This window comes from Bos indicus, chromosome 7, assembly GCF_029378745.1.
Source record: "Bos indicus isolate NIAB-ARS_2022 breed Sahiwal x Tharparkar chromosome 7, NIAB-ARS_B.indTharparkar_mat_pri_1.0, whole genome shotgun sequence".
Taxonomy (NCBI): Eukaryota; Metazoa; Chordata; class Mammalia; order Artiodactyla; family Bovidae; genus Bos; species Bos indicus.
Window position 1 is genome coordinate 7,272,694 of NC_091766.1, and position 11,467 is coordinate 7,284,160.

Sequence of the window (11,467 nt, forward strand, 5' to 3'; positions counted from 1 at the left end):
CAAGGATAACAACCTGTATCAGGGTCCTGATACATGCATCTGGTGCTCCCCACTTGCTTATAGATATATAGCACATTCTTAGGTATAGATAATGGGACAGAGTTCATTTCACTGGGAATAAATAAAAGATTATGATGAGACAGACTCTGCAACAGGGGGAAACATTGGAGAAAAGTGAGTAGCTAGTATGCATCAAACTCCGATGGAGTGTGAGTATTTTACAGACCCGAATCATTACAAGAGTTCTATGGAGACAGATATTATTAAACCCCTCTCATCCATCACAGTTCCATACCACCAAACTGGCCATCAGAAGCTTAGGGGACAGAAAGTTCTGTGCAAATTTCTCTTTATGCCATTTTTCAGCTCCTTATTCCTGAGACTGAAAATGATGGGGCTAAGAAAGGGGGTAAAGACTGTATATATGGTGGTCATCAGAGTGTTATTGTCCATAGAATGGGGGCCTTTGAGCTTCAGATAGATGATGGAGGCAAAACCATAGTGCACGACCACTATGGTGAGGTGGGAGACACAGGTGGAGAAGGTCTTGTGCCGGCCCTCAGTGGAGGGGATCCTCAGGATGGCGGCCACGATGAAGACATAGGAGAGGAAGATGAGGAATAAGCAGCCCATTAGGGCTGTGACGCAAACCAATATTACAACTATGGTGACAGAGGCTGTCTCCTTTCCACAGGCCAACTTCAACAGGGAAAGCACATGGCAGACAAAATGGTGTATCTCCTTAGACCCACAGAAGGTGAGATGAAAAACTATCAATGTCACCATCAACCCCACAACTGAGCCACCAGCCCAGCACCAGGACACAAGACGAGCACAGTCACGGGTGCTCATGAGCACGTTGTAACGCAGTGGGTGGCAGATGGCCACATAGCGGTCATAGCCCATGATCATGAGCAGGAAGGAGTGGGTGTAGCCAAACGTAAAGGAGAAGAACATCTGGCTGGCACAGGCCACAAAGGTGATGGAGCGATGGGTGGAGAGCATGTCCACCAACATTCGAGGGGTGACCGCAACAGTGAACAGGATCTCGGAGATGGAGAGGACACACAGGAAGAGGTACATGGGGGTGTGGAGGCTGTGCTCCCTCCAGATGGTGCCCATGATGAGCAGGTTCCCCAGCAGTGTGAACAGGTACATCAGCAGGTACAGCAGGAAGAAGGTGGGCAGGAGCTGCTGAGGGAAGTTGGAGAAGCCGATGAGGATGAATTCAGACACTGTGCTGTAGTTCTGACCAGACAAGGATGCTGCATCTGGGGAGATCAGAAACAAGATGAAGGCCCAGTGGTTAAAACAGAGGCTCTAACATAGATTAAATGGCAATTGCAGAGCTCTATATGCTATATATTCAAGGGTTTCTCAGCAGTAAAGAATTCACTTGCAATGCAGGACATGCAGGTTCAATACCAGGGTTGAAGAAGATCCCCCCTGGAGAAGAAACGGCAACCCATTCCTGTATTCTTTCCTGGGAAATCCCATGGACAGAGGAACCTGGCAGGCTACTGTCCATGGGGTCAAAAGAGTGGGATATGACTTAATGACTAAACCACCATCCTAAATATTCATTTGCTTAGCTTGTCTGGGTCTTACAATCTTCATCAGTGAGATGGAATAAATCATAATACTTCTTATCATTTAGTAGTGTGATAAAGATAAAATGAGATCGTGTACACTAAATACTGAAGACATAGTTTGGCCTCTAAGTTTTTGTTAACAGTGATGAAAAGAAATAAAAGATTCAGGTTTGTAATTAAGACAGACATAGATGGTCAGGGTCATATTCTTTTGAATACTGTGCCTGTTGTCAAAAATATGTTTGGATCTTGGATTTATAAATTTTCACTGAGAGTCTTTGCCTTTAATTGAGTAACCAATTTATATTTATTTTAATACTATTTATTAGTACTCATTTCTGTCAATGTATCTCATATTTTGTATTTAGTCTTTTATAGGAACTGAAGAGAATGCTTGAAAATAAATAGATGGAAAAATATATGCTGGGCAAATTTGCACCAAAAGAATGATGAGGAAACAATCCTGAAAGCAAAAAAGAAAGAAGGAAAGAAAGAAATTTAATGAAACAATAATCATAATACTTCTGTTGAAAGAAAGTGAAAGTGAAGTCACCCAGTCATGTCCAACCCCATGGACTGTAGTCTACCAAGCTCCTCCTTCCATGGGATTCTCCAGGCAAGAATACTGGAGTAGGTTGCCATTTCCTTCTCCAGGAGCTCTCCCCAACCCAGGGATTGAACCCGGGTATCCCACATTGTAGGCAGACACTTTACCATCTGAGCCACCTGGGAAGTCCCTATACCATATGCCAATAAAAGGAGCCAGGTTCCCTGAAGAAATAGCCCAGGGCATGGAAGCAAGCCTAGGACATCTCTGCAACAGTTCAATGGAACTTTCACTGAGCAATTGTTAATGTTAAAGGATGCTGGAACCAGATTGAAAATGTGTCCACTGGAATAGGTGAGCATCAGAAAGATTGATCATATGCAGAGGATGAAGGAACAAGCTAAATGAAACCATGAAGACACAATCAGAAAATCCAGAACCCGACATGTTCCATAGAACAATTGGTCTGGTCTCATGGGAATGGCAATCTACTTCAGTATTCTTGCCTGGTGGGCCACAGTACATGGGGTCACAAAGAGTCAGATACGACTGAGCGACTAACACCACTACTACACTACATCAATAAGCCAGGGTCATGAAATTCAAGGGACATAACAATCATATGCAATATAGGGTAGTAGATTAGATGCTAATTTACATAAGATATTTGTAAGTTTTATCACTTCATGGGAAATAGATGGGGAAACAGTGGAAACAGTGTCAGACTTTGTTTTTTGGGGCTCCAAAATCACTGCAGATGGTGATTACAGCCATGAAATTAAAAGACACTTACTCCTTGGAAGAAAAGTTATGACCAACCTAGATAGCATATTGAAAAGCAGAGACATTACTTTGCCAACAAAGGTTCGTCTAGTCAAGGCTATAGTTTTTCCTGTGGTCATGTATGGATGTGAGAGTTGGACTGTGAAGAAAGCTGAGCGCCGAAGAATTGATGCTTTTGAACTGTGTTGTTGGAGAAGACTCTTGAGAGTCCCTTGGACTGCAAGGAGATCTAACCAGTCCATTCTGAAGGAGATCAGCCCTGGGATTTCTTTGGAAGGAATGATGCTAAAGCTGAAACTCCAGTAGTTTGGCCACCTCATGCGAAGAGTTGACTCATTGGAAAAGACTCTGATGCTGGGAGGGATTGGGGGCAGGAGGAGAAGGGGACGACAGAGGATGAGATGGCTGGATGGCATCACTGACTCGATGGATGTGAGTCTGGGTGAACTCTGGGATTTTGGTGATGGACAGGGAGGCCTGGCATGCTGCAATTCATGGGGTCTCAAAGAGTTGGACACGACTGAGTGACTGAACTGACTGAACTGAAGGAATTAGAGAAGACTTTTATTATGGCATGAATGAATGATGGGTTATGAATAATATCAAGGGATTATTCTTAATCTAGTTATCCATTTTTAACTGTGATGTTGTTGTAAAAAGGCTGTGAAGGAAAATATTACTAGTTTAAAAGCACACAGAAGTGGAAAATTTATGCACATAGAAAGTGTCAAAGGGGAATAGTTTATGAAAGGTAAAAGAACATTGTAGCCACCTGCATATATATAATTAACCTATATAATGATATACAGGTTGAATATTAGGAATAAATATTCAAAATAACTTTGGTGAAATAGCTATAAAGTCAATGCTAGATAGATTTTTAAATTAAAGTTGGAAATTTTAACAGAGTTCTAAAATGATATGCAATTTGGAAGTTATTAAATGAAATTGATAAGAGTGAAAGGACAGAGTGGAAAAGCTGTTTGGAAACTCAACATTAATAACACTAAGGTCATGGCATCCAGTCCCATCACTTCATGGCAAAAGAAGGGGAAAAAGCAGAAGCAGTGACAGATTTTATTTTCTTGGGCTCCAAAATTACTGTGGACAGTGACTGTAGCCTTCACTTGCTACTTGAAAAGAAAGCTATGACAAACCTAGACAGTGTATTTAACAGCAGAGACGTCCCTTTTCTGGCAAAAGTCCGTATAGTCAAAGCTATTATTTTTCCAGTAGTCATATATGAATGTGAAAGTTGAACCATAAAAAGAAGGCTGAGCGCTGAAAAATTGATGCTTTTGAATTGTGGTGTTGGAGAAGACTCTTTAGAGTCCCTTGGATTGCAAGGAGACCAAAACCGTCAGTTCTAAAGAAAATCAACCTTCAGCACTCATTGGAAGGACTGTTGCGGAAGCTCCAATACTTTGGCCACCTGATTGGAAAATACCCTCATGCTGGGAAAGATTGAAGGCAAAAGGAGAAGGGGGCTGCAGAGGGTGAGACGGTTAGATAGCATCACCAACTTTGTGGACATGAATCTGAGCTAACACTGGGAGATAATGGAGGACAGAGGAGCCTGGAGTGTTGCAGTCAATGGAGTCACAAAGAGTCAGACACAACTTAGTGAGTGAACAGCAACAACAATTCCAATGGATTAATAACATTCAGATGTTAGTTCCTGGACATAGGAGGGCTGTGTACTAAGTGAGATTAAATATTTCTTTCATGCACATAGAGGACTTTAACAAAAATTTTCCTATCAGAGCTATCAGAGTCCCTTGGACAGCAAGGAAATCAAACCAGTCGATACTAAAGGAAATCAGTCCTGAATATTCATTGGAAGGACTAATGCTGAAGCTGAAGCTCCAATACTTTGGTCCCCTGATGCGAAGAACTGACTCCCTGGGAAAGACCCTGATGCTGGGAAGATTGAAGGCAGGAGGAGAAGGGGATGACAGAGGATGTGATGGTTGGATGGCATCACCAACTCGACGGACATGAGTTTGAGCAAGCTCTGGGAGTTGGTGATGGTCAGGGAAGCTTGTCGTGGTGCAGTCCGTGGGGTTGCAAAGAGTCAGACATGGCTGAGTGACTGAACTGACTGACCTTGTTTAGGACATAGAGAAATCCTCCATCTATTTCAAAGTACAAATAATATGTAGATTATAATATACTAAAATTGGAAATCAATAAAGAAAGGATAGCCTTCCAAATTCCATGAGTTAGATTTATTAAACAATCTTTTGTGTCAATATTAAATTGATGAATAAATATTTACAAAGATAATTTAAGTATCAAACGTCAAAGTTTTAAGCTAAAAGAGTACTACAATGGGAATGCACATTTTAAAATGTATTGAGAAGAAACATTATCCAGAAAATCATACTTAGTACAACCCACATTGGGTGATAGATTAACAAGATAAAGCCAAGAAGAAAATGCCAATGAAAAAGCATAAAATTAAAATTGGAAATAACTATAGAAATAATGGATATCTTTAAATGAATGAAGTAGTAATAAAATATAAGAAATGGCTTGAATTCTCAGAGACACATAAATTGCAAAACTAGTATGAGAAAGAAATAGAAACCATTTCAAAAAGTTTTAAAGAAGTTGAAATGGTTAGAGACCTTCCCTTCCTACAATTCATTAGACACAGTGAGTTTACAAGTGAGTGCTCATAAACCTTTAAGGAACAACTGATTAAATCTTATACATGCTTTTCACATAAAAGGGGGGAAAAGGGAAAAATCTGAAATCTGCTAAGCTGATTTCATCATTCTAAATTCTAAAACCAGGTAAACTGTTGTAAGAAACAATTATGGGCCCACTTTACCTATCCAAGCAAATTTTAAAATCCACTGTAGGATGTCACCTAATCAAATAAAATGATGTACAAAAATTAGTAAATTATGGTCAAGTGGTGTTGGTTTATCCCATGAATGGCAAGATGGTGCAGCATCATGTGATTTAGCACATAAATAAACTAAAAGAGAAAAATGATAGAATTCTTTTTATCAATGGAGGTGTACATTTTCTAATATTCAACTCAAATTATGATTTTTAAAATTTGTATATTATTGATGTAACACTGCATGAGTTTTAGGTTACAACACAACGTTTTGATATGGGTGTCGACTCATGATTTTTTTTGCAAACTTTTTTACAACGTGAAATTGAAGGGGACTTAGCTAGATAAAGAATACACACTAGAAAACAAACAAATAGTATATAAGTGGGACTTTAACATGCACTATTTTATAATCAGAAAGAAGGCAAGGCTACTCACTGTTTCTGCTGTTCTTCGCCATGGAATTGAAAGTCATGAATGGTGCTACAAGGAAAGAAAAAGAAAGAAGATACATAAGGATAGGAAGGGATGTGACCTGATCATCTATCCAGAAAAGATAAAAGAATCAAGATGTAATATGTTAGAACATAAGAGGGCAGAATGCTACAAAAAGAAAGATCAACTTCAAAAAAATATAGTATGTATCAAAGTATTACACCAGCAGTAGTCATTCAAAATATAGAATTTAAGTTAAAATTAAGATAAACTCTCAGTAGTAACACAAACTGTAAACAACCATTTTTGGTCTCAGGATCCTTTTACAGTCAAACACTACTGAGGTCCTTAAAGGGCTTTTGTTTGGGTGAGTTGTAACTATCAATTTTTATCACACCAGAAACTAAAACAGACAATCTTTAAAAGTATTTAGCTATTAGTAAATTTAAAAGAACAATAATAAACTTGATACATGTTAATATTAACAACATATATATACAAGAGTAACTATATTTTCAAAGACATTTATTGAGAAGAGTGGCCTGGCTTTACACTCTGGCAAATATACCTAAGGCCTACCTTGTAGGACACAGGTTGATGCTCACATCTGCTTCTTTATTTAGTCTGTGGTTATATACTGTTCTGGGCTCCACAGGGGGCGCTAGTGGTAAGGAAACTGCCTACCAATGTAGGAGACATGAGACACTGGTTCCATCCCTGGATGGGGAAGATCCCCTGGAGGAGAAAATGGCAACCCACTCTAGTATTCTTGCCTTGGAGAGAGGAGTCTGGAAGGCTACAGTCCACAGGTTCACACAACAGAGTCAGACACGACTGAAGCTACTTAGCATGCTCTGATATACTGCTTTAATTAGAGTGTATGATGAAAACACAACCTCACATGTAATTGGAAAAGTTAGGACTTGATGGATCCCCCAAATGAGTTTCCAGGATTCCCAGGGTTCCTCAAACTCTCTTATTATGTAGAAATTAGCCAAAAACATACAATACTGCCAAAGACAATTTAATCATTAATAAAATTAGAACATGATTTGAATACTTGAAAACAGTCTACACCCTGTTGATGAGTTGAGCTAATTTTAATGAAATCAATTCTTCACCAAATGCTATCATCAACACAATTGCCATTACAATTCCAGGAACTGACTGTGAACCTGCTAAAACTAACCTAAAATTCCTTCTTAAAATAGTTATAAAACTATACCCCTTAAAATTAGTACAAAACTTATGAAAATGGAGTAAATAGGAGAGGTATGCCTTCCTGGGATACTGAGACACGTTATACAGTCATAGTCATTTTTTAAAGTATGAATTAAATTGTAAACATCAATTAACTTGAATCTATATCTCAGAAAATACCCCTTTATTATTAAAACTCTAATGTATGATAAGGTCAAACCACATATCAAAGGGAAAAGATATGATTGTTTAGTATTTTCCACTAGGAAAATTGTTCATTTTAGGAAGCAAAGTAAACTTCAATTTCTGCCCAAGAACAAATGCAAAGTAGAATCTAGATAGATTCGAAACATAATATGTAGTATCAACTATAAAGTCAATAGGAGAGAGGGCAAAAGAATTGGTTTGTTAATTTTCAAAGGCACAAATGTTAAGAATATATTTTTAAAAGATATGAAAACATCAACATTAAGGATTTTTATTCAAAGGAAATCCTGGATAAAGTTATCAGGCAGATGGAACATTGGGAAAAACAATCTGCACTGTGTAAAACTGATAAAGGAAAACTATTTAGAAAAATGGACAGAAAGTAGGAATCTCAGTACAGATATGGGCAGAAAGAATTACCCAGGCAAATATAAAGATGCTCAGTTAAAAAAAAAAAAAAAAGGTGGAGAAGAGACAGAGAGAGGAATGGAATTTTGCTGAATAACTATTCAGTTTGCCAAATTAGAAAATGCTATATTCATTGGATTATGGGGAGAAAGGAATCCTCCTGCAATGCTGATAAGAATGTAGAATGATGAAAATTCAGAATATATACGCTCTGTTACTGTTTAATCATTCAGTCATGTCTGAGTCTTTATGACCCCATGGACTGTAGCCCGCCAGGCTCCTCTGTCTATGAGATTTCCCAAGCAAGAATACTGGAGTGGGTTGCCATGCCCTCCTCCAGGAGCCCAGGTAATTTTTCCCTTAGTAATCTCAGTGTATGAAAAGGCAAAAAAATAGGACACTGAAAGACGAACTCCCCAGGCCAGTAGGTGCCCAATATGCTACTAGAGATCAGTGGGAAAATAACTCCAGAAGGAATGAAGAGGCAGAGCCAAAATAAAAACAACACCCAGTTGTGTATGTGACTGGCAATGGAAGTAAAGTCTGATGCTGTAAAGAGTAATATTGCATAGGAACCTGGAATGTTAGGTCCATGAATCAAGGCAAATTGGAAGTGGTCAAAAAGGAGATGGCAAGAGTGAACATCGATGTTTTAGGAATCAGCAAACTAAAATGGACTAGAATGGGTGAATTTAACTCAGATGACCATTATATCTACTGTTGTGGGCAAGAATTCCTCAGAAGAAATGGAGTAGCCATCGTAGTCAACAAAAGAGTCTGAAATGCAGAACTTGGAGGCAACCTCAAAAATGACACAATGATCTCTGTTTGTTTCCAAGGCAAACCATTCAATATCACAATAATCCAAGTCTATGCCCTGACCACTAATGCTGAAAAAGCTGAAGTTGAAGGGTTCTATGAAGACCTACAAGACCTTCTAGTTCCAGATCCCTGTAAAAAACAAAACAAAACAAAACAAACCACGTCCTTTTCATTATAGGAGACTGGAATGCAAAAATAGGAAGTCAAGAAATACCTGGAGTAACAGGCAATTTGGCCTTGGAGTACAGAATGAAGCAAGACAAAGGCTAATAGAGTTTTGCCAAGAGAATGCACTGGTCATAGCAAACACCCTCTTCCAACAGCACAAGAGAAGACTCTACACATGGACATCACCAGAAATCAGATTGAGTATATTCTTTGCAGCCAAACATGGAGAAGCTCTATACAGTCAGCCAAAACAAGAGTGGGAGCTGACTGTGTGACTCAGATCATGAACTCCTTATTGCCAAATTCAGACTTGAATTGAAGAAAGTAGGGAAAACCACTAGACCATTCAGGTATGACCTAAATCAAATTCCTTACTATTATACAGTGGAAGTGACAAATAGATTCAAGGGGTTAGATCTGATAGACAGAGTGCCTGAAGAACTATGGACAGAGGTTCATGACATTGTACAGGAGGCAATGATCAAGACCATCCCCCCCAAAAAAGAAATGCAAAAAAGCAAAACGGCTATCTGAGGAGGCCTTACAAATAGCTGTGAAAAGAAGAGAAGCAAAAAACAGAGGAGAAAAGGAAAGATATACCCATTTGAATGCAGAGTTCCCAAGAATGGCAAGGAGAGATAAGAAAGCCTTCCTCAGTGATCAATGCAAAGAAATAGAGGAAAACAATAGAATGAAACGGGAAAGTCTAGAGATCTCTTCAAGAAAATTAGAGATAGCAAGGGAACACTTCACACAAAGATAGGCTCAATAAAGGACAGAAATTGTATGGACCTAACAGAAGCAGAAGATATTAAGAAGTGGCAAGAATACACAGAACTGTACAAAAAAGATCTTCATGACTCAGATAATCATGATGGTGTGATCCCTCACCATGGTTGTCTGAAGAGGCCTTACCAATAGCTGTGTAAAGAAGAGAAGTGAAAGGCAAAGGAGAAAAGGAAAGATATACCCATCTGAAAGCAGAGTTTCAAAGAATAGCAAGGAGAGATAAGAAAGCCTTCCTCAGTGATCAATGCAAAGAAATAGAGGAAAACAATAGAATGGGAAAGACTAGAGATCTCTTCCATCCAGTCCTATCACTTCATGGCAAATAGATAGGGAAACAGTGGAAACACTGGTTGACTTTATTTTTGGGGGCTCCAAAATCACTTCAGATGGTGACTGCAGCCATGAAATAAAAAGACGCTTACTCCTTAGAAAGAAAGTTATGACCAACCTAGACAGCATATTAAAAAGCAGAGACATTACTCTGCCAGCAAAGGTCTGTCTAGTCAAGGCTTTGGTTTTTCCAGTAGTCATGTATGGATGTGAGAGTTGGACTATAAAAAGAGCTGAGTGCAGAAGAATTGATACTTTTGAATTGTGGTGTTGGAGAAGACTCTTGAGAGTTCCTTGGACAGCATGGAGATCCAACCAATCCATCCTAAAGGAAATCAGTCCTGAATATTCACTGGAAGGACTGATGCTGAAGCTGAAACTCTTAGTACTTTGGCCACCAGATGCAAAGAGCTGACTCATTTGAAAAGACTCTGATGCTGGGAAAGATTGAAGGCGAGAGGAGAAGGGGATGACAGAGTATGAGATGGTTGGATGGTATCACCGACTCAATGGACATGAGTTTAAGCAAGCTCCAGGAGTTGGCAATGGACAGGGAAGCCTGTCGTGCTGCCGTCCATGTGGTCGCAAAGAGTTGGGCATGACTGAGTGACTGAACTGAACTGAATCTCACTAGGGCTTTGCCTCTAAGTATTATTGACTGTAGGAGTCAACCTGGACACAGAAGCACCAGGACAATGAGAAACTTGTTTGGAGTGAGGATTGTCTTTGGAGTGAGGAAGACTATAGTTTAACTGGAAAAGGAAAGCAACAATGCACCCACTCAGAAAACAAGACTCTGACATTAACATCTTTCTGGGCTTCATTTCTCCCTCAAGCATTCATGTCCCCACTGAGTAGTTCTGGATTTTTCTGTCTCCTCTCCATCCATATGGCTCCATCTCCTTCTCCTGGACTACAGCTCCAGGTTCCACCCATGCCTCCTGCTCTGTTCCCACTCCACTCTGGCTTTCAGAGAAAAATTTTGAAACGTACACAAGATATGCAGTCATCAGACCCGGGGTTCAAACTCCAGCTCTCACTGTGTGTTTTTGAGAAGGAACGTTCTAGTGCTGAGCCACCCTGCCACAATGGAAAATGAGCGTACACAGAGGACTCATTCAGAGATCCATGAGGATTCACATAAGGGCTTAGGGTTTACCAAATAAATGTAGTTATCACTGACTTTGAGATTGCATTTCTGGTCTGGTTTGCTGTCATCCTTCTGTACCTAATGGTACTGATTGGCCCCATTTTAAATGTATGGTCTCTGAGCCCCATGGAGCACTTAGAACCTCACTTAATCACACAATGCAGTCCCTCCAGGAGTCTGATTGA

The 11,467-nt window shown here is 39.6% G+C and overlaps 1 protein-coding gene across 1 annotated transcript; it reads right to left on the bottom strand.

The window, feature by feature from the left end:
* Nucleotides 1–309: 309 nt before the first annotated feature.
* On the bottom strand, nucleotides 310–2,586 carry LOC109560885 (olfactory receptor 10H3-like). Its single transcript, XM_019963350.2, has 2 exons — nucleotides 2,580–2,586; nucleotides 310–1,271 (listed from the first exon to the last, which is right to left on the bottom strand). The coding sequence occupies exons 1-2, from the start codon at nucleotides 2,584–2,586 to the stop codon at nucleotides 310–312; spliced, it is 969 nt and encodes a 322-aa protein (XP_019818909.1).
* Between the last annotated feature and the right edge of the window lie 8,881 nt (nucleotides 2,587–11,467).